We start from the raw sequence: 23,929 nt of genomic DNA, 5'->3' as shown, positions 1-23,929 counted from the left end.
TGGCCATAACACATCTACATCGAGTTTTTGTGTGTGGGTATATTTAGCTTGTCAAAGGGGTAACAACATTAGCATAATTTAGAAATGCTATAATAAGCTATTATTCTTTTAGCATGGTCACCTTAAAAGTAGTATAAAATTCGTTATTAAATATAGCACATGGTGCATGATGGTGTAAACTAACCTCTCAAAGATCTACATATGAGCGGATAACAATTAACAACAAGTATTTCCATAATAGAATGCTACTTATAAGAATATAATTGTTAAACATTGAGAGAAGATCTGCGCACAACATGGTATATTTTGTGTACCTTTTAGTAAGAATGAGTCAGATCATCTACCTGATGCTTAAAGTCGAAGTATGAATCTTTAAACATAAGCACAACACCCATATATGAATACTACTGAAATAAACATGCATTGCTTCTATAATCTATAACCCATGACTATAATTCTCCTAATCCATGTGCGTGTGCGTGTGTGTGGAAGAATTGGTAGCTCTGAAACCGACCATGTTTTTAGCACCAATGCATATTGAATAACAGAAAATATTATGATGGTGGTATATTAAACATTTAAGAATAAGAAGAAAGAATCACTAAATTATAAAGGCTCTCAAATAAAACTTTGCTTAGGATTCGGACACAAGCCTCTCACCTAAACTGTGGGCATGAAATGAATTAGAAAAGCACATGGGCCTCGGCAGACCAAATAATTGGCGCCCATCCAAATAGACGCTAGTACTCTAGTAGATTCCAAATCTGAGGTAGTGTGGGCTTGGGCTACGACCCAAATAGACCCAAAATTGCTAGCCGCCCCAGCCGATTGGCCCGAAGGCCCACAAAAAACCCTAGCGTAGTCATATATATATATATATATATATATATATATATATATATATATATATATATATATATATATATATATATATATATATATATATATATATATATATATATATATATATATATATCGATCACTCCCGCACCCCTTCCGACCTAGCCGCCGCCGCCTCCTCGCCCCCAAATCTAGTGCTGCATCACGCGTCCACAGCCCCCCCCCCCTCGTGAGCCCACGAGAACCACATTCTTACCCCTACCTCTGCTCCACATGTTTCCTAGATCGCCTATTCGTGCCATCCATTAGCGAAGATCTACAGTCTTGCTTCACGCTGCTTCTCTGAGTACCGAATTGTGGCTTGTTGTCGGAGTGCCTTTTCTGACTTACACATCTTGGGTAGAGATAGCCGAAGCAACCACCCGTACCTTGGCGACATAAGTCTTGACACTCTAGCATCCAAGATAATCTCTGGCGACTTAATTTGGTGGCGCGGAAGAGGGATAGAGAAAAGGTAACTTCTCATACAAAGAAAGATGCAGATATTTGCGAGGTATATTGTGTTTATATTTGCTAACTAGATAATTTAGAGTTGTTTCTAGATGTCTAATTAGTAAACTTAACCTGCCTACAGGCTATATATATGGAGCAATTGGGATGATCTTTAGTATGACGATGATTGCTCTACAAGATCTGGTAATTTTATTCCTTTCCACTTTAGCTTGCTTGTTCTTGTTAACACTTGCCTAATCTAGTATCTCATCCAATTGATTAAATAATTATCTTGAAATGTAATCAAATTAATTATGTTTTTTGAAACTTAATCAAATTAATTATGTTTTATTCATTTGTATGGGTAACTGACTTCCATTACGACAAAACTATGTTTCACCCAATATTTTAATTTGTGGTCATGTGTATACTTATGTTATTTGCATACAAGTGTATGTTGCCTAGGTATTGATTTTGTTGTGTTGTCAATTACTTACGTAGTTATCAGTCCAGGTATTTAACATTGGAAGAGAAATAAAAACTTCATCAAGGTTATACATAAATATTTTGAACTTAGCATTGTTGTAAAACACTAAATGTCTTGATTCCTATATTAACTTATAGCTTCACCCTTGAATATGGTGAATTAAGAATTTACACTAATATAGGTCACGCTAGGTTGTTTATAATTTCATTAACTAATAGCATGATCTTGGATGTAGGAGTGTCATGATCTTCGGCCAAAATTTCAGAACCGATTCTTATTTTTTACCACAAGTTATTTTAGTTCTAATATATAGGGGTGCACATCATCATTTTACTAAAATGTGTGCTTGTGCAATATTTCTGTGGTTAGACTGTCTCAACGGATGCTTGTGCAATATTTCTACGGTTAGATTGTCTCATTGGGCTATAGTATGCTTATTATGGATTCCGGGGAAGCTGGTTCAAAGAAGGAAAGAAATGAGGAATATTCCATAAACCGTCTCCCGAGAGAGCTCATTGAGCGGATATTTTTTCGGCTTCCGGTGAGCACTTTATTGGTGTGTATTGGTGTTTGTACGCGCTGGAAAAACTTGATCCGGGATCCCAATTTTGTCACATCACACCTGAAGCATGCATCCCATTATTCCCTCATATTCTTCCAACAAGATTATGTTGCAGGAAAACATTACCCGAGTGATGCTATTCTAATTGATAAAGCTTGGTCACAATCAACATATGCAGTGCTAACCATTGACCCTGATGATTTACTCTGTGGTTCCTGTAATGGGATTATTTGCTTATACACAAAGACATTGACAATCAAGATAGCTAACCTTGCAACTGGCGAATGTCTGCATCTTGAGAAACCTATAAAGAATTTGAGTGGCGACCAATTCTTGTTCTACAGTTTTGGGTTTCACCCTTTGACAAGAGAATACAAAATTACACACTTGGGTGACTATGTTGAGGGCCGCCCCAATAATGGAGACAAATTCACCATCATTCAAGTTTATAGGCTTGGTGATGAGAAATGGAAAGACATCAGAACCCCAGAAGCCTTAAGCTTGAGTTGCGTCAAAAACTCTGGACTAATCAATGTTGGTGGAACAATGTATTGGTTAACTAATGATATGGCAACTAACTGGAAGCATGTTGTTATGTGCTTTGATCTCGGTGAAGAAGCTTTTGCACGGATAGAACTGCCAACATCAGTACTTGAAAATAGTGTTTATGGTGGTCCCCGTAGGTACTGGATCAGAGAGATAGATGGGAAAATATGTATAGCAACTGCTCAAACCTGGCACAAAGTTATTTATGGTAAGTTGCAGATCTGGACACTTGACAACAAGGTTGAGCAAAGTTGGAGCCAGAAGTACAATATTCATACAGCAGGTTACATCGCGGGTCCAAATTTGTCTTATGGGGATAAGTTATTGATGCAAAGAAATGATAGTAGGCTATTTTCTCATGATTTGCATGGGAATGAAGGGAATATCGAGCCTATGATATTAAACATGACGAGGTTGTCAGGCTTTAGCCCAGTTTTAGATTTTAGCCCTGGCAAGCCGGACAATATGCAATCCTACATATATGTGGAGTCACTTGTACGCTTAGATGTATACAAAAAAGGCGGCATTGTGCGTAAGCCAAAAAAGAGGGAAGTTTGGAAATTTAAGAAGTGGAAGCCTTGCGAGGACGAGCTCTCTCAGCTAGAAGAGATGTGGAGCCACATTCATCAAAAGGAGTATGACATAACTGTATGTTGTCTTAATTGAAATTTACCTTAATAAAAATTTATTATGTTGGGAAATCTAACAAAATTGTTGAGTTGCCATTTGATAGGTCTTTTCACAACGATCTGGCATACAACTCAAACATCATCTGGAAGGTATATCAAATGACGTGATTCGACAACAAATAGGCCTGCAAATTGATCAAATCGTTCCAGTCTTTCCAAATAAGGTAATTCTTTACGTAAATAGAAGTTAACATACATTTTTCACATTTTAGTTTGAACAATACATAACCATCTTAAGAGCAAAGAAAAGAGTTTAACTAGTTACTTAACATATCTCTTGGCACTTCAGTATCCAAGATCCTCCCAACGACTTAATTTGGTGGGGGAAAAGCGGGACAGAGAAAAGTTACTTGCTCGTATGAGGAAGTATGGAGATATTTGCAAGGTATATATATAGTGTGTTTACTTTTATTGGACAAATTAGTTATGATTGTTCCTATATGGAAAATTAGTAAAGTTAACTTTTCTATAGGCTATGAATAAGGAAATTGGGTGGATCGTTCGTATGACGGAGATTGCTACACAATATAAGGTAATTTTTACATTTGATCAAACTTTTATTATTATTCATTTCCAATTTAGCTTCCTTGTGCTTGTTACCACTTTCCTAATCTAGTCTATTAGTCATTTAAGCAAATAATATTATCTTGAAATGTACACAAAATAATTATTTCTAATTCATTTATACAGATAAATTACTTCTGTTGAAGTAAAACTATGTTTCACCAAAAAATGCACCCATGTGTGTACTTATTTTATTTATGCTACATGTGCAAGTTGCCTAGATATTGAGTTTGTTGTGTTGTTATTGAGGTTGTTAATAGTCAATTTATTTAACATCGTACGAGAAATAGCTACTTAATATTGTAAATACTTTAAATATAGCATTGTTGCAAAACACTACATGTCATGATTCTTATATTAATTTATAGCTTCACACTTTCATAGGGTGAATTAAGAACTTACACTAATATAGGTATTGCTACTTAGTTTAGCATTTCATCACTAAATAATAACATGTTCTTTCTTCACTTCTTGCTTATACATTGTTGGTTTGCTTTGTGAAAGATGAACAGTTCAGTATAGTTGCACTAGTTGAGCATGGAACTACAAGTAGGTTGGGTTGCTTTCATGCAATTTTCTCAATATTATACACATATAAACATGAGATAAAGCAACATAAATAGTATTACGTAACAAAGAATATTAAAAGAAGGAAACCTGAATCGATTGTAAACGTCAGTGATACCATTCATCTGAAAATTTACATTTGCTCTTCTTTTGTTAGTTTGACATGTTGAATTCATCCTAGTTGTGTGCCTTCTTTTTCTCAGAAAAAGGAAATTGTTTGGATTTATTCATTACTTTTATTCCTAATGGGAAAAGGTTTTGATCTTTACTCATGTTTTAGGTGGGTCCTTCGAGTTCAAATGATGCTATTTCATACCAGAATCACAGTGACGACAAGGATACAGTTGAGTCTTGAGAGCATATCATGACCGTCTTTTTAGCTTGATGAGATAGTTGTTCAGATTGAAACTCTTGCTACTTTACCCTAATTTATCTCTTTCACATGTAAAACAAACATTTCCGCATTACCTTCTATGTGTTATGTCTCTTTCTTTACAATTTATGATATTTATCACACATGTTTAGTGTGTGTGAACCGATTACCATATTGGTTGATTAAAGACATTAAAAATTTGCATGGTGATGAAGTTGTGCCGACCTTTCATCCGAACTAACTCTAGCCACTATGAACATGGATAGAAATTCTGCAAAAGTTGCAAACCCTTGTGTATTTTATCCATGGTTGGAAGTAAACATTTTCTTCAAAAAGGTAAACATTCCTTAGTGCATGGATAGAGAAAAAGTAGAATCAACCTGGTTAAAAGCGTATGAAGTTTGGACTAACTATTGTAGTATGTAGGCTCGGACAAATGCACGAACAAGGCGAATTTCTACACGAAATCACAATGGTGGTAACAATACCAAGACTTGAGAGTTTAGCGTGACATTCTTATTAGCTCGCTCATGTTGTTGTTCAACCAAATCTTTATATTAATTCTTTAGGAATGTTTAGCTCATTTTTCATAACAGGTGATTTGATAATCTCCATCTACACTCTGTAATGGAACAGTTTACCACATTTGTTTTATATCAAACAACAATGTTTTCCAAACCATATAAATCTCCCTGCGAAACAAACAACAATTCCTCTTCTTTTAGAGGAGTAATCCCAATATACATACGTACGTCTCTCCTACCTTTGTCTCCCCTCCAAGAAAAGGGGCTAGGGTTTCTGCCTCCCGTTGGCGGCGGCGCCGATCTCCACGTCTCATGTGGCCTTAGGGTCATGGGTGCGCGGTGGATCCCGGCCTTTGCCGGCAGGAGGGCTCTGCTTTTAGGTGATTCTTCAAGTTTTGTTAGGGTTTGTGTTCTATTCAAAAAGACTAGACGGCGGCGGCTTCTTGAAGATGGAATAATGTTCTCCCCGCCTAGCCCCTGTCCCAATGGTGTGTCTGGCATCGTCGGAGGGCATGTGGAGGTGTGTCTCCGCCGGATCTCGCGGGATTTGGTCGGTGGTTGTCTTTGGTGGATCCGCTTGGATCCGGTCTTTGTTCGTCTTTGTTCATCTGTCTTCAGGTTGGATCCTTCCGATCTAAACTTCTCTTCATCGGCGGCGGTTACTGTTCTGGGGCGTTGGTCCTATGGGACCTTAGCACGACGACTTCCGGACTGTCTACTACAACAAGTTGTGCCCGGCTCCAGCAAGGGAGGGGCGATGACGGCGGCGCGCCTTCGACTCGCTTCAGTGCGTGTAGTCGTCGTTAGGTGGTCTATAAATCTGGATGTAATTATTATTATTTTTGGTATTCATTGTACTGCCATGATTGAAGATAAATAGATTGACAGTTTCCCGCCCAAAAAAATCCGAATATGCTAAAACGGAAACTCCAATCTTAATTTGAAAGATTAGCCCATTAATCATGCCACCATTGGGCCATATTTTCTTCCACCATATTTTCTTCGTTCCTTCCTTGCTACCGAAGATAAACCGCGGCCATGGTGAGACAACGCAAGCAAGAGCATCACGCTTATGATGGAGTTAGTGTGGTGACCACTCCTGTTATAACCCCCTCTACCTCCTCTTCTGCTCACGGAATCTGCATGTCGCTCGCATGCTCTATTAGGGCTAATATTTTTGTCTCTTGTGAATGAGGTGGGAAGATGATATGCTACCCTTCGTGTTTGAATTCATGAGTGTTCCTGTGATGTGGGAAATGTACACTACAAAGAACCCTAGGACCAGTGGTATCCATCATTTTTTCTAGCTCGGTACTAACGAATATTCCGACTGATATGTGAACTTCTTTTGTTACATCCTCCTTTCTCCCACCACCGCAACGAGATTGGCAGCGCATCTCATGCGTAATCCAGGACGATGTGCAGCTCCCCACCCCACACCACGGCCCAACTATGGCGTGGACCAATAGTCTAGTCTACACAGCCACCACGCGCGCGCGTTGACGGAGCCCTTGCTTTGCCCTCCGTTCGGCGGCCACGCCCAGCACATTGCGTCCGAGCTGGATGGCTACACAACGGTGCGGCGACGCGGACGCGCGGCCGTCAACATCGAGACGCGACGACTGGCGCCGACCCAACCTTGGCAACCTACCCGCCGCGTCTGCTGCTCCGTCGGCAACGACCACGGCCACTCACGGTGCGCGCGGCTCCGGCCATCAGCCCAGTTTCTTGGGCGCGGCGAGGAGGTGCACGTCCCGGCTGATACGCGACCGGTCACTCGAGCATGCAGCTACCCGCGACTAATTTTACAGTGTGTGGGTGGCTAGTTTATTATTCTGGCTAGTGGACCACGAGTAAATATATCGCACGCTTGGACGACCCAGTCGATCAATTATCTACGGGTAAAATCAGTTAACGCGGTAGTTGGACTGCTCAAGTGTGTCATGTGTACTGTGTACAATAGAATATGTAGTTATTTTCGCCGATGGTAAGAGAGCAATTGTGTAATTTTTGTACAAGCTTCGTAAAATCTTAAGCACAAATACGAACAAAAGAGGGCTGAGGAATAAAAAGAACTTTGTGTTCATTTGCGCAGGCTGCCTTTACAAAATAGTGTTTTTGTATGAGAAATGGTGGTTAAATTTGTTTTACAAGACAGTGATCAGGGTAAAATACAGACCATTTGATAACGTGCAACAACTCTTCCATTTACTCGCGCTGGAAAAGGTCCTTGTTCATTTACTTGCCCTCCAAAAGTCTTGTCTAGGCCAGTACTTGTCCGCACCTATCATACCATTGCCTGCCTCTGTGGTTGTGTATAGCTGGTCCATCTACAAATACCTCTGACACACATGGCGTCCAACCGAAAGCCCTAGAGTGTGCTTAGTGAAACTATGTGCCTCAATATTGGTGCCATGTCTTTGAAGATGAAGGAGCATCTCTTAAATTGTCTTGATGTTACTATAATCTCCTAGAGCGTGCTTAGCAAGACTAGTTAACTCTACTAAAAAAGTAGCAATGTGATTAAAAAAACTGAGGCTACGCCAAAATTTAAAGAACAGCCCGCAAAATATTCTCAAGAATGTGCGAGTGGGGAATTGAACACACGACCTAAACTGAGTGAACCACGTCGCTAGCCACTATGTTCAACTACTAGCTTGTCTAAAAATGCTAGCTCAGTTAATATAAACTACACGCGGCAAAAGAAAATGAAGTTTTTTGAAATTTCAAACGTGGTTTACCTTTCACAAAAGTAAATATATTTAGAAAGCCGAACATTTTCAAAATTTTCTAATGAACCTTTAAAGACTCGAACATTTTTTCTTAGAATTTGAAACATTTATTGTAAAAGAAGGAACAAAATTGAAAGCGAGAACATTTTTCAAAATTACGAACAACTTTTTCAAAATGCGAACATTTTCTAAAAACAGGAACAAAATTGAGAAAATGCTGACATTTTCTGAAATTAATAATAATTTTTTGAAATCACGTAGATTTTATGTAATTCTCGCAAACATTTTTTCAATTTGTGAACAAATTACAAAAACGCGGAAATTTTGAATTTGTGAATAAATTTTGTCAACCGGAACATTTTTCTAAAAATGCGAACACTTTATGAAATTTTCGATAACATTTTCTGAATTTACGAACAAATTTTGGAAACGCAGACATTTTCTGAATTTGTGAACAATGTTTGAAAACAGGAACATTTTCTGAATTTTGAACAAAATTAAGAAATTCAAACATTTTCAGAAAATTTAAACTGTTATGGATTTATGTACATTTTTGGAAATGAAGTGAACAAATTTTAAAATACTAAAATATTTGTGGAATTTCTGCACAAAATTTGAGAAGACAAACAAAATCTGAAAAAATGAACAAATTTTAAGAAATACAAACAGTTTAAATTGCGGAAATTTGTTAAGAAAATAAATTAACTTGAAATGGAAATAGAAAAGAAAAAGGAAACAAAAAAAAGGAAAAGAAGACAGAACAAATAAAAAAGCAGAACAAATAAAATTGAAAATGGAAATAAAAAGGAGAAATAGAGAAAACGGTTCAGGAACCTTCTGGAGGGTTCCCAAAATCGTTAAAACTGGCTGGGAAACCTCTAGAAGGTTCCCAAAACCGGTACCTGAAAGCTGATGGACCGGCCACGTTGGTGGAGACTTCAACCCACAAACGGTAATGGTTGCGCGAGTCCACGGAGGGCTCCACCCATGAAGGGTCCGCGAAGAAGCAACCTTATCTATCCCACCATGGCCGTCGCCCACGAAGGACTTGCCTCACTAGGGTATATCTTCACGAAGTAGGCGATCTCCTTGCCCTTACAAACTCCTTGGTTCAATTCCACAATCTTGATGGAGGCTGCCAAGTGACACCTAACCAATCTAGGAGACACCACTCTCCAAAAGATAATGGATGGTGTGTTGATGATGAACTCCTTGCTCTTCTGCTTTAAATGATACTCTCCCCAACACACAACTCTCTCTCACAGATTTGGATATGGTGGAAAGATGATCTGAGTGGAAAGCAAGTTGGGGAAGGCTAGAGATCAAGATTCTTGTGGTTGGATTGGAATGTCTTAGTCTCAACACATGAGTAGGTGGTTCACTCTCAAAAAGTGAGTAGTGGAAGTGTAGGCACGTTCTGATGGCTCTCTCTCCGAATGGAGAATGGGTGGAGGGGTATATATAGCCTCCACACAAAATCTAACCATTACACACAATTTACAAAACTCGGTGGGACCGAATATTGAAACTCGGTGAGACCGACTTGGTTCAAAATGTGAATGTTAGGATTTTCGGTGGGACCGACATGGTCAACTCGGTGAGACCGATGTGCTAGGATTAGGGCAAAACTTGATCTCGGTTTGACTGATTACACAAACTCGGTGAGACCGATTTTGGTAATAAGAAAACAGAGAGTTGGTCTGGCAAACTCGGTGGGACTGATCGCTCATTTCGATTAGGCCGAAACGTTACGAAAAGGAAACAGAGAGTTTGCATTGCCAACTCGGTGGGATCGATCGCTCATCTCGGTTAGAACGAAACGTTACGAAGGGAAACAGAGAGTTTGCAATCCCATCTCGGTGAGACCAAGATCCCTATCGGTGAGACTGAACTGATTAGAGTTTCTGGCTATGGCTATGTCAAGTGAACTCGGTGGCGCTGGATAGATCAAATCGGTGGGGTTGAGTTTGACTTTAGGTTTAGGACATATGTGGAAATGAGAAAGTGGTTGAGGGCTTTGGAGCATATCATTAAGCATTTTGAGCAAGCAAGCCATTAAGAAACACCTCATCCCCTTTTAATAGTATTGGATTTTCCTATATATGGACTCAATGTGATCTTGGATCACTAAAATGAAAATGTAGAGTCTTGAGCTTTTGCCAATATGTGTCCTTAGCATTTTAAGGTGTCCACATCTCTAGTACATGCCATGCCAATCATTGAACTTTCTGAAACATTAATCTTGAATGGATATTAGTTCAATGAGCTATATGTTGTTATGAATTACCAAAACCACCCAGGCATTAGTTGCACTTTTAGTAGGTGAATAGAGTAGATGATGCATGATTCTTTCTACTTTTATGCACTCTCCCATCTTATCTCTAATACAAAGAAGTTGTAGCATGTCTCCGTAGAACGCAGAGGTGCTTGTTCCACAAACCACATTACCAGTTCCTTTTGAAAAGTATGCATATAGTAGTGTAGGTCCTCGCGAGTCTTGCGAGTACGGCTGTGTACTCACCTTGCTTAATTTACACTTTTCCTTGGATTGCCGCCAATCTAGCTGACAATGATTCAGGAAGGAGGTTTGATGATGGAGACGTTAGCTGGTTATCCCACAAACAACAGTCTTGGCAGGGATAATGGCGCCTTTGCTTTCATTTGAGCCTGCTTAAAGCATTTGCACTCTTTACCTGTCTAAGGTGTAATTCACTTCTGTTGTATAAGTTCTATCTTGGTCAAAAGACAGTTGTTGTATTCACTCATTGTATGAGTTGTATATGTATATGTTGTTGTTGCATACTATTTCGTTTTCTATGTTGTGATACCGACTATTGTTCCACAAGGCGGATACATCTCGACGTGTTTATTGTGTGAAGCTTTAGCGCCTTAGTATCGTCATTATGTGGAGGCTAGCGGAATTGGTAGATCTGCATAGTGATGATCCCAGAGTGTTACATGTTGGTCTCCGTCCCCTGAAGAGCTACTGGACTAGCAAACACTCTACCCTTTTCCCGCCTCTTTTGAGAATGTGGGACATGATATCATGGCCTCATACGGCTTTTGGCAAGTTCTCGGTCAAAACTTTATACTTGAGGCTTATTATGGCTCATCGAAGCGCGTGAGATGCTTTTGCAACTGGCAACCAACCGCACACTTTAATGCGTCAAGCTGTACACAGTGGCGCACTCCATCGACGGTGGCACGGAACTAATTGAGCGGTACCATCGATCAACTTCCTTTGTCGGTTTAGCAGGTCAGATTTACCTTGGATGCATGATCCCATCTTTTTGAGTGAAGTCTAAGTATATATGCAATTTTCAGTGCCCACCCTTAGTTGTGAGTTTCACCTTAGTACTTGTTCATGCTAAAAATAATCCATGGCAATTTTATCAGTACTGGTTTAGTAGCATGTGGCATTTCTGTATGTTTTATTAGCGTAACGTTTTGTCAATGTGGATTTTTGTGGTCTTACGCATACTTGATAAATTCATGACTATTAGCACAACAATGTTTTGTCCCCTGGCATTTTTCTATATTTTTTGCCATGAGGAAAACACACCATGACAAATGCTCACGGTAAATTCTAAAATTTGTTACTTATGTCACATGGCGATTAAAAAAACTCTTTTTCCAAAACATGGAAATTTTGAAAAAAAATCCATTTTATGCTCACATGGCAACTCTTATATATATACCTCCGGACTGAAGGAATCTCCGGCAGCATCCTGCTACTTTGTACCATCTGCTGGAGCTTTGTGGGTGCTGGTTTGGGGAAATATTTCCATCCAACTGATTGGCGTGCATGTGGCCTAATTTTTCTAGAGAGAAGGCCTTGAGCCTGACTTTTAGGACGCCAATACCTGGCGATCGTCTGCTAGGGACGCCAATATATATTCAATCCTAGCCACAACAAATAAATTGAACATTGCATCGCATTTTATCTTGCTATTTTTTGTCAATCCTAACCATGTCAGTTTAGCACGTTTTTTGCCAATAATAAATCTTTTCCTCAAATCAACAATGCAAACAACAGTTTCAATGCATTTTAAGTCATACATATTGCCTTCACACACACACACACACACACACACACACACACAATATCCGTGATTCAAGTAGTATTTTATCCACATTTTGCCATGATCCTTTTTTTGCCACAACTTAAATTCAGCGATGATAAAAGCATGGCCATTGTGTGTAGTTTTCCTTTCCTTTTTATTTTCCCCATGATTTGTGTGTATTTTTTTGCGATGATGTATATATATACACTTGCCATGGGGATATAGGTAAGTTCATAAAAAATAAATTCTCTAATGTTTTATGGCACCTTCTATGTATAGTGCATGGCAGCTTTATATAAGATCATGGCACAATTTATTACCTAGATCATGATAATTTTATTTTAAATGGCATGGCAATTTCATTATTTAGCCCATGGATTTTTTTTTCAATTACACCATGGTAGTTCTTGTTGGAGAACGTAGCAGAAATTCAAAATTTTCTACGCATCACCAAGATCAATCTATGGAGTAATCTAGCAACGAGGGGAAGGGGAGTGCATCTACATACCATTGTAGATCGCGATGCGGAAGCGTTGCAAGAACGCGGATGAGGGAGTCGTACTCGTAGCGATTCAGATCGCGGTTGATTCCGATCTGAGCACCGAAGAACGGTGCCTCCGCGTTCAACACACGTGCAGCCCGGTGACGTCTCCCACGCCTTGATCCAGCAAGGAGAGAGGGAGAGGTTGGGGAAGACTCCATCCAGCAGTAGCACGACGGCGTGATGGTGATGGAGGAGCGTGGCAATCCCGCAGGGCTTCGCCAAGCACCGCGGGAGAGGAGGAGGAGGGAGAGGGGTAGGGCTGCGCCGAAAGAGAGACGTTCTCATGTCTTGGGCAGCCCCAAACCTCAACTATATATAGGGGGGAAGGGGGTGCGCCCCCTCTAGGGTTTCCCACCCCAAGGGGTGGCGGCCAGCCCTAGATCCCATCTAGGGGGGCGGCCAAGGGGAGGAGAGGGGGGGGGCGCCACTAGGGGTGGGCCTTAAGGCCCATCTGGACCTAGGGTTTGCCCCCTCCCACTCTCCCATGCGCCTTGGGCCTTGGTGGGAGGGCGCACCAGCCCACCTGGGGCTGGTCCCCTCCCACACTTGGCCCACGCAGCCTTCTGGGGCTGGTGGCCCCACTTGATGGACCCCCGGGTCCCTCCCGGTGGTCCCGGTACATTACCGGTATCACCCGAAACTTTTCCGGTGACCAAAACAGGACTTCCCATATATAAATCTTTACCTCCGGACCATTTCGGAACTCCTCGTGACGTCCGGGATCTCATCCGGGACTTCGAACAACATTCGGTAACCACGTACATACTTTCCCTATAACCCTAGCGTCATCGAACCTTAAGTGTGTAGACCCTACGAGTTCGGGAACCATGCAGACATGACCGAGACGTTCTCCGGTCAACCAACAGCGGGATCTGGATACCCATGTTGGCTCCCACATGTTCCACGATGATCTCATCGGATGAACCACGATGTCGGGGATTCAATCAATCCCGTATGCAATTCCCTTTGTCTATCGATATGTTACTTGCCCGAGATTCGATCGTCGGTATCCCTATACCTTGTTCAATCTCGTTACCGGCAAGTCTCTTTACTCGTTCCGTAACTCACATCATCCCGTGATCAAATCCTTGGTCACATTGTGCACATTATGATGATGTCCTACCGAGTGGGCCCAGAGATACCTCTCCGTTTACACGGAGTGACAAATCCCAGTCTCGATTCGTGCCAACCCAACAGACACTTTCGGAGATACCTGTAGTGCACCTTTATAGCCACCCAGTTACGTTGTGACGTTTGGTACACCCAAAGCATTCCTACGGTATCCGGGAGTTGCACAATCTCATGGTCTAAGGAAATGATACTTGACATTAGAAAAGCTCTGAGCAAACGAACTACACGATCTTGTGCTAGGCTTAGGATTGGGTCTTGTCCATCACATCATTCTCCCAATGATGTGATCCCGTTATCAACGACATCCAATGTCCATGGTCAGGAAACCGTAACCATCTATTGATCAACGAGCTAGTCAACTAGAGGCTTACTAGGAACATGGTGTTGTCTATGTATCCACACATGTATCTGAGTTTCCTATCAATACAATTCTAGCATGGATAATAAACGATTATCGTGAACAAGGAAATATAATAATAACCAATTTATTATTGCCTCTAGGGCATATTTCCAACAGTTCTATTGAAGGTACCATGGTAATTTAATTATTTTGACCATGATAACTTTTTGTATGTAGCATGGCAATTTCATTATTTAGAACATGGCAATTTATTCAGTTAGACCATGGCAATTTTGTTTTTTACATCATGCTGATTTTATTAATTAGACAATGATATTTTTTCAATTACACAATGGCAATTTGATTAATTAGATCATGGAATTTTTTAATTAGACTTTTTTTGGCAATTTTCGTGCCTTTTACAACTTTTTTCGCCTTTAGACCATGGCCAATTTATTGGACTTATCTAGATAAAAAAATTGCATTATTTGATGTATAAGACATGGCAAATATTTGATATGTTTGTAAGTGTCACATAGCAAATTAGGTGCTTTTTACTATTTTCGAAGAGAAGTTCCTTTTGTAAAAAATTGCCAAATTTTCTCCTTTGTCACATGGAAAATTCATATCATGTTATGTTTTCCAAAGATGGCAAGTTAATTTTTAGAAATGTTCAGAAGGCAATTTTATGAATTTTTTAAACTTGTCACATGGGAAATTTTATGCATTTTCATAATATCCTCATGGCCAAACATATCAATTTTAGATAGCAAAACTTCGCTTACATTGGTGTATAAGGCATGTCAATAAGAGCCACATAACAAAATTTGTTTTTGTTAAGTTTAAATCTACTTAACAATTTTCTTTTTATTTCTTTTGTATCATATCGCTTTTTTGTAAGTGCCTTTTTTGGGATTGAAACTTGTCTCGTGGCAATTCTAGATGTGACAATTGACATGGAAAATTCACAATTTATAATATGGAAATTTTATTAGTTATACCATGGTAGTTTTATTGTACATAGCATGGAAAATTCATAATTTTGGCATATGGCATTACACACACATTCGCTTCTAGGATCAGGTTTGTATTACGCACGTGGCAAATTTAATTTCATAGCTATAGCAAATTACTTTGCTGGACCATGGCTAGTTTTACATCCATGATAAATTTAATTCCAAAAAATGGCAAATTCCATGGTTGTACCATGCCAATTTTTTGATAGCCATGCTTGGCAAATGTACATTAAATCATGCCAAGTCTAGGTTTTTCCCAAGAATATATATTTTTTGCCAAAGAATATTTGTATGTAGACATTCATGGCAAATCTATGAATTTGCCAAATAATTCTTTGTCACAAGAATTTGTAATATTGTCGAAGAATATATAAATTTGCAAGATCTATGAATTTTTAAACTTGTCACATGGCAAAATCTATGAATTTTTAAACTTATCACTTGGGGAAAAAAATAAACTGTGTCTACATGGAATTTCTTTTAAACTTGTCTACATGAAAAATATATGAATTTATATATTCACGGCAAATGTATGAATTTGCCAGAGAATTATAGTCACATGAATTAAAACATGCAAATTTGTATATGTCTTTATTGAAATTGATACAATATTTTAATGCTCTATAACATGGCAAAGTTGTTTTGTATAAGATGGTAAATTTTTAATACTGTTTTATTTTTACCTATATCATGAAAAAATTAACGCTTTTTTATTTTTGTATACAAAGGTAATGGTGATTGAGCTTGGAGACGTCGAAAACCTATCCGACAAAAATATTGTCTATTGTATTTCTTACAACAAACCAAAAAGTTCGTTTGGAGGCTACGGGCTAGTTTGGTTCACGTTCTGGGAGTGTCACGCCTGGCATGGAGCTAGCCTGGAACCTGTCTGTAAATTGTTTGGTTCGTATCCTGGATGGTTGAGTTCTTGCGTGGCCTGGACATCCAACCAACGTCATTAGCCTGCCAGGCAACGGCTAGGCGTCCGTGGCAGGAAGCCTGGGAGTTAGAAAATGCAGCATGGGATACTTAATTGCTAATTAAGAGAAGAGACCAAAGACCATGTGCACTGCAGAGGGGACCCCAACCCCATGCTGACACCAGCTGATAAGACATCACCCCAGGCAACCAACCAAACAAACTAGCTCCAAGCTGCCTCACCAGGCAAAAAAATACCACCTACTTAGGCTCACGCTAGGCACAAAGCCGTGGAGGTGAACCAAACTAGCTCTATATCTCGCTTATAGCAAGTCTTCCTTCGGTCTCACATGAAGGTATATAGTTGCGGCCCAACCCAGTCATGCTATAAGAAATAGACTATAGAGAAAAAGGGACACGCGAGAATGAAAATTGGGATCTCACGGTTGTAGCGTAGCACTGCTAGCCATTGGGCCACCATCCGTTTCATGTTGAATTACTAGGTCGCTACCATGTTAAATAAAGAGAAAGAGCTGGTTTACCACTAGTTTTCTAGGTATTTTTTCTTGTTTTTCATCGTTTTTTCTTCGGTTATGTTATCTGCTTTTACTAGTATTTTTATTTCACTTGTTTTTCTTTAGTCTTCTTTGTTTATTTTTGGTTTTTCACTAGATTTTTTCTTCATTTTTTTCTCGTTTTTCATTGGTTTATTTTTTTTGGGTTTTCATTGTTTTTCTATACACATTTTTGGTATATACTAATACATTTTGCTAGTACATTTTTAATATTTTTCAAATACAAGATTAATATTTATTGAATACATGGTCAACATTTTTTGTATCTACATATAACTTTTTAAAATGTTTGACTAACATTTTTCAAATATCAGATTAACATCTTTTGAATACATGGTCAACATTTTTCCTATACACATTTTACATTTTTGTTTTCTAATCCTTGATTAACATTTTTTAGATACAAGATTTATATTTTATTTCAATACATGGTCAATATTTTTTATACACATTTAAGATTTTTTGATATTCTTGATTAACATTTTCCAAATACTAGTTTAACAGTTTTTGAATACAATGTCAACTTTGTTTTATATACACATTTAACATTTTTTTAAATGCTTGATTATTATTTTTCAGTTACAAGTTTAACATTATTTAATACACGGTCAACGTTTTTCTATACACATTTAACATTTTTCAAATGCTTGATTAACATTTTGCAAATACAAGTTTAATGATTTTTTTTAATACATTGTCAACATTTTTCTATACACATTGAATATTTTTTAAATGTTTGGTTTAAATTTTTTTTACATACATGATCAACTTTTCTCTATGTACATGGGAAACATTTTCTCTATGCACATTTAATATTTTTCAAATGTTTGGTTAACATTTTTTTTCTTGAAATGTTCTTTGTAAAATGTTTTTTGTAATATATTTATTTAAAATATTTGGAAGTATAAACGAAAGTAAAAAAATGAAAGGATAAAACAAAAACATAAATATAAAAAATGTAAAACATACGCTCGCGTCACTGCAAGGCATTCCAGCGAGTCGGAAGGTTGCCTCGCTAGAAGCAAGGTATAGCTGCACCCGCATTTCTAGTAGCGGTAGAATCGTTTGCTCGGCCTGCGCCTCCAGCTGATGATCGGCAGGTATTGGCGTCCCAAAGTCAGGCTCAAGGCCTTCTCTCTAGAAAAATTAGGCCACATGCACGCTGATCAGTTGGATGGAAATATTTCCCCAAACCAGCACACTGCACACACAAAGCTCCAGCAGATTTTTTTTTGAATCTCACACACTGCACACACAAAGCTCCAGCAGATGGTACAAAGTAACGGGATGCATCCCTCCAAAAAAATAACGGGATGCTGCCGGAGATTCCTTCAGTCCGGAGGTATTTTTATTGCCAATCGGACGCGTGAGGCAAAGCGTCCTAATATTTGTATAGTTGTCAGGGGTTTGTTAGGCTGCGCGTGTTAGGTGTGTTGTGTTTGCCAAAGCGCTAGTATATCTGCTCTATATAGGCACGCGTCCCTGCTATCCATACGTACGCTTCCCAACCATCTCCACATAGCGAGCCGCCGTTTGCCGAAGCACATCGCCGGTGATGGACTCTGCGCCTACGGTGGCGGTGCACGTCCTTGTGTTCCCTTGGCCACGGCAGGGACTCATCAACCCCATGCTCCACCTCGCCACGGCCCTCCTCGACGCCGGCGTCCACGTCACCTTCCTCCACACCGAGCACAACCTCTGCCGCATTGCGAGGGCGCCTCCGCCGCGCCTACGTTTGCTGTCGATCCCCGATGGCCTCCCCGACGACCACCCCCGCCACTACATGGAGCTGATGGAGTCCATGTGCACGACCGGCAGCGCCGCGTACCGTGCCCTGCTCTTGTCGTCGCTTCTGCCCGCCCACGATGTGCCGCCGGTGACATGCGTTGTCGCCGATGGCACCATGCCGTTCGCCACCGACATCGCCGAGGAACTCGGCATCCCGGCGCTTGCCTTCTGCACATTCAGCGCGTGCAGCTCCCTGGCGTTCATGTCCATGCCCAAGGTCTTCGAGCTCGGCGAGAACCCCTTCCCTGCGGACGACCCAGTGTGTGGCGTTTTGGGGATGGAGGGCATCCTCCGGCGACGAGATCTTCCTCGTGGTCCTGGACTCTGCTCCACTGAGCAATCAGGCGGCGGAGATCCCATGATACTCAAGATTGGCGAGGGCGTCGCTCATAGCTGCAAGGCGCGTGCGCTGATAATCAACACCGCCGCGTCGATGGAGCGGCCAGCGCTCGCCCACATCGCGTCGCGCACACGCGACGTCTTCGCGGTAGGTCCACTCCACGCCAGCTCGAGGTCCGCCGCAAGCGCGAGCCTGTGGCGGGAGGACGACGGGTGCATGGCGTGGTTAGACGGCCACGGCGACCGGTCCGTCGTATACTTGAGCCTGGGGAGCATCGCCGTGATCTCGTACGAGCAGCTCACCAAGTTCCTCTCCGGCCTCGCAGCCACCGGGTACGCCTTCCTCTTGGTGCTCCGGCCGGGCATGGTCTAGATGGCTAGCTCAGCGCTACTTCGAGAAGCCGTCGCGGTAGCGCAAGCCGGCAAGGCCAAGATCGTGGAGTGGGCTCCTCAGCTGGACGTTCTGCGGCACAGAGCGGTGGGCTCCTTCCTGACACACGCCGGTTGGAACTCCACGCTGGAATGCGCCGTCGAGGGCGTGCCGATGGTGTGCTGGCCCTTCTTCCTCGACCAACAGATGAACAGCCGTCTCGTGGGCGCCGTGTGGAGGACGGGGCTGGACATGAAGGACGTGTGCGACAGGGCTGTCGTGGAGAGGATGGTGAGGGAGGCCATGATGTCCGGCCAGATCAAGGCAGCGGCCCAAGCCATGGCGGAGCAGTTGAGTCTGGACATCGCCGACGGGGGCTCATCGTCATCCGAGTTAGGGCGGCTCGTCCGCTTCATCAGAGAGCTCAGCGTCAAGTCTGGTCCAGAGCCAAGAATTACTTAAATGAAAATTAGTATGGTTGCTTCCAAGGGGGTGAACTGTGTCAAAATTTCAACATTGGGATAACAAGGGACCAAACTTGTATTTGGGGGTATTCCATGTCAAAAATGTCATCCTTGAGGTAAAAAAATGGAATAAACTTTCAACTTTTGGTAAAAAAAATGTTTGTTTACCACTTTTGTTTGCTCTGTCAAAAAAGAAAAGAAAGCGGCAAGCTTATCTTATGATATTTATGCCTATTAGTAAACACTTAACCGTTTGTACTTTGGACGGACCCAATGCGCTATGTAATTTTTTTTTTAAACGGAGGCAAAAGCCCAGCCTTTTTTGGATATTATCGTCATTGCCCAACCTTTTCCCATTCAGGTGTTGTTAAAATATGGATTGTTCTAGTGGAAACGACTAGAAAACCTTATGTCTCTTGATGCTCTTTTGAGTTAATAAAATCTCCCTTTATCGAGAAAAATGCCTCTTGCAAAGGAAAAATGTGTCCAAGATGAGAACCAATCCTGCACTATAAAGCAATACCTTGTGCATACTAGGCCTATTTGTTGTGTTATGTTGTACATATCTAGTCGTTCGTACAAGTGTTCTGATCTTCTGTGTTGTAGACAAACCGAGAAGAAATTTGACATCACTGACACAATCAAGAGTGGTGGGCGGCTCTTCCTTATTGATTCTAGGATCAGGAGAGAACTTATGGTGGCTTTCACCAGGGACTCCAAGTTGCATGTTGAACATGTACTGATCTACATAGATTGCTCAAATCACAATGTTGACTCAGACAGATTTCTTTGATGGCTTACTACGGCGTGTTTCTCTCTTTTGCAGCTGGTTGATGTATATAGAGTGGAGGAAAATCAAATAGATATATATTCAGGTCAGCCCTAGTTAGCTTGATTATAGATGACCTCCTGACAATAGGTCAGGCCTTTGGCGAGGAGTAGACCTACAATTTCAGTGCCTTCTCTTGTTTCTCTTTCTTTTCCTTTGCTTTGACTGACTTCATTCTGTACATTATTTCCCCCTTCTATAATGAAAAGCAGAGCTCCTGCTGTTAACCATAAAAAAAATCAGGTTCGGCAAGGTAAGTCAGTCAAACTCTGTTTTACCCGCTCTTGTCGTTCGAGAAAACATTTTTCCTGCTTAGCAATTCACATATCTATCCACTCGTCCATGCGGATTTACCTTCCGTCACACAGTGTTTTATGCTTTCGTGGGGTGAGGGAGTCCTGGATTATGGGGTTCCCGGGCATCCGGGCTATGTGACATGGGCCGGACTGATGGGCCGTGAAGATACAAGATAGAAGGCCTTCCCCCATGTCCGAATGGGACTCTCCTTTGCGTGGATGGTAAGCTTGGCATCCGGATGTGTAGTTTCATTTCTCTGTAAACCGACTCTGTACAACTCTAGGCCCCTCCGGTGTCTATATAAACCGGAGGGTTTAGTCCGTAGAGGCTATTATAAATCATATAGGCTAGACATCTAGGGTTTAGCCATTACGATCTCGAGGTAGATCAACTCTTGTAACCCCTATACTCATCAAAGTCAATCAAGCAGGAAGTAGGGTATTGCCTCCATTAAGAGGGCCCGAACCTGGGTAAACATCGTGCCCCCTGTCTCCTGTTACCTTCGATCCTCAGACGCACAGTTCGGGACCCCCTACCCGAGATCAGCCGGTTTTGACACCGACATTGGTGCTTTCATTGAGGGTTCCACTGTGCCGTCGACAGAAGGTTCGATGGCTCGTTCGATCATCCACAACGATGCCTTTTCAGGGGAACTTTTCTCCCGGGTCAAATTTTTGTGTTCGGCGGCTTCGCGCTGCGTGCGCCTTGATTGGCCACCTTGAACAGATCGACAACTACGCCCCTGGTCATCAGATCAGTTTTGGAAATCTAAATTATGTCACTGATATCCAAGGAGACTTGATCTTCGAAGGGTTCGCGGCCCCGGCCATCGCTCTGGCCTTAGATCCGGAGCAAACTACCAGGTCTGAGGATGGGAGTTTAGAGCCCACCGGATTCTCTAGAATTATGGAGCTCGCTACCGGAGATCCGGAGGGGACTGCGTCATCGGCAAGCCCGGAGTCGAACTGGGCTCACCCTGTCATTGGAAAGCCGGACTCGCCCCCGGATACCAGCTCTGAACTCTCAAGGTCCACGTCACGTGAGCACGGCCAGGAGGCTCCTGCCCTGCCTAGCTCCACGGACTCTCGCTTCCCCGTCCAAACCTCGCTCTTAAACGAGGCTCTGGACCTAATGCGATCCCTTGCCATTATAGAGGAATCACCTCCGAACTACGCCCAGCCCGGACTAGGGGCTGAAAGTGGGGAATTTTACGTCCCACCCACCACCCACTTCATAGCCACTGTAGAGGACTTAACCGACATGCTGGACTATGCCTCCAAAGACATCGACGTCATGAACGACGATGCCGGAGACGAACAAGGCCAAGACCCGCCGTTTACCGGACGTTGGACGGCCACCTCCACATACGACGTGTATATGGTGGACACACCCAAAGAGGATGACGGCGATGGCAGGAAGGACCCGGTTGAGGATAAGACTGCTGAGGCACCACCAAAGCGTCGACAACAGCGGCGCTGCTCAAAATCACGTCGCGAAAAAGACAGCAATACTGGCACCGGAGACAATAACACTCCGGAGAATGTCGAAGACCCCGAAGCCCCCGTCGAGCCATCATCCGAACGGGATGATTGGGCGGAGGGGCAAGTTAACCTTGACGATTCGGTTGGGAACGAGGACTCGAGGATAGTAACTATCTACCAATCTCCAAGGATGATGTGAGCCTTGGCGACGAAGACTTCATCGTGCTAGAGGAACCACTTGAGCAGGAGCGCTTTAAGCGCCAGCTAATCGCTACTGCGAGAAGCCTAAAAAAGAAGCAGCAACAGCTCCAAGCCGAATAGGATACACTCAACGACAGATGGACCCAGGTCCTAGCCACCGAAGAGTATGGCCTTCAACGCCCAGCAAAGAGTTATCCGAAGCGTCGACTACTACCACAATTTGACGACGAGGCCCTCGAGCCAATACCGTCAAGACATGACCACGCTGATGAACCAGACCGGCCACCGCGTGGACGGGACAGAGCGGCCACTTATGCCGAACACCTGCCCGCACCACTCCGCCGTAGAGGTAGAGAGACAGCGGCCCCAGGGTACACCTATGACCTACGACAGGACCCGGACAATAGAGCAGGCCAAGCCAGATCAATCTATGGATCAAGGGGGCATGCCCCAACGCGAGAAGACGGCCATCAGGTCTGGCGCGATAAGCACAACCTCACCCGAGCCGAAAACCGCATACGGACATCATCCGAACTCCGTCGTGACGTCGCCCGATACAGAGGACCCGCACACCCCTTATGCTTCAGCGATGAGGTAATGGAGCACCAGTTCCCAGAAGGGTTTAAACCCGTAAACATTGAATCATACGATGGAACGACAGATCCCTCGGTATGGATTGAAGATTTTCTTCTCCACATTCACATGGCTCGCGGTGAGGATCTCCACGCCATCAAGTACCTCCCACTAAAACTAAGGGGACCAGAACGACACTGGTTAAACAGCCTCCCAGAAAACTCCATTGGTAGCTGGGAAGATCTGGAAAATGCCTTTAGAGACAACTTCCAAGGCACATATGTCCGGCCTCCAGACGCCGATGACCTTAGTCACATAGTCCAGCAACCGGGAGAGTCAGCCCGGAACCTCTGGACCAGGTTCTTAATAAAAAGAACCAAATTGTCGATTGTCCGGATGCCGAAGCCCTTGTGGCCTTCAAACATAGCGCCCGGGATGAGTGGCTCGCCCGACACCTCGGCCAAGAAAAACCAAAGTCCATGGCAGCTCCTACTGCACTCATGACCCGCTTCTGCACGGGAGAAGATAGCTTGCTAGCTCGCAGAACCAACATCACCAGCGACCCTAGCACCTCCGAAGCCAGAGACGGCAACGGTAGGCCACCATGCAACAAACACAAGTGT

General features: G+C 42.4%; 1 protein-coding gene and 1 pseudogene across 2 annotated transcripts; both read left to right on the top strand.

Moving 5' to 3' along the window:
* The first annotated feature begins 1,063 nt into the window (after positions 1–1,063).
* LOC141041784 (F-box protein At3g07870-like) lies at positions 1,064–5,360 on the top strand. Of its 2 annotated transcripts, none has more exons than XM_073509020.1 (7): positions 1,064–1,354; positions 1,475–1,536; positions 2,189–3,575; positions 3,661–3,780; positions 3,906–4,001; positions 4,089–4,148; positions 5,028–5,360. In XM_073509020.1, exons 3-7 carry the CDS (start codon positions 2,250–2,252, stop codon positions 5,100–5,102), a joined length of 1,677 nt encoding a protein of 558 aa, XP_073365121.1. In that variant the 5' UTR covers positions 1,064–1,354; positions 1,475–1,536; positions 2,189–2,249; the 3' UTR covers positions 5,103–5,360. The 2 variants fall into 2 exon arrangements, with proteins under 2 accessions (XP_073365121.1, XP_073365122.1); XM_073509021.1 differs by having other exon boundaries at positions 1,064–1,393.
* Positions 5,361–16,299: 10,939 nt separating this feature from the next.
* LOC123497155 (myricetin 3-O-rhamnoside 1,2-glucosyltransferase UGT709G2-like) lies at positions 16,300–21,913 on the top strand (annotated as a pseudogene).
* Positions 21,914–23,929: the final 2,016 nt, after the last annotated feature.

Source organism: Aegilops tauschii, chromosome 2, assembly GCF_002575655.3.
Source record: "Aegilops tauschii subsp. strangulata cultivar AL8/78 chromosome 2, Aet v6.0, whole genome shotgun sequence".
NCBI lineage: Eukaryota > Viridiplantae > Streptophyta > Magnoliopsida > Poales > Poaceae > Aegilops > Aegilops tauschii.
This window is presented reverse-complemented; position numbering and strand designations above follow the sequence as displayed.

Coding starts and splice junctions, on each gene's coding strand:
- LOC141041784 (XM_073509020.1), top strand. CDS start 2,250: ATGCTTATTATGGATTCCGGGGAAGCTGGTTCAAAGAAGGAAAGAAAT. Junction 3,576..3,660: donor AAAAGGAGTATGACATAACT/GTATGTTGTCTT, acceptor GCCATTTGATAG/GTCTTTTCACAACGATCTGG. Junction 3,781..3,905: donor TTCCAGTCTTTCCAAATAAG/GTAATTCTTTAC, acceptor TTGGCACTTCAG/TATCCAAGATCCTCCCAACG.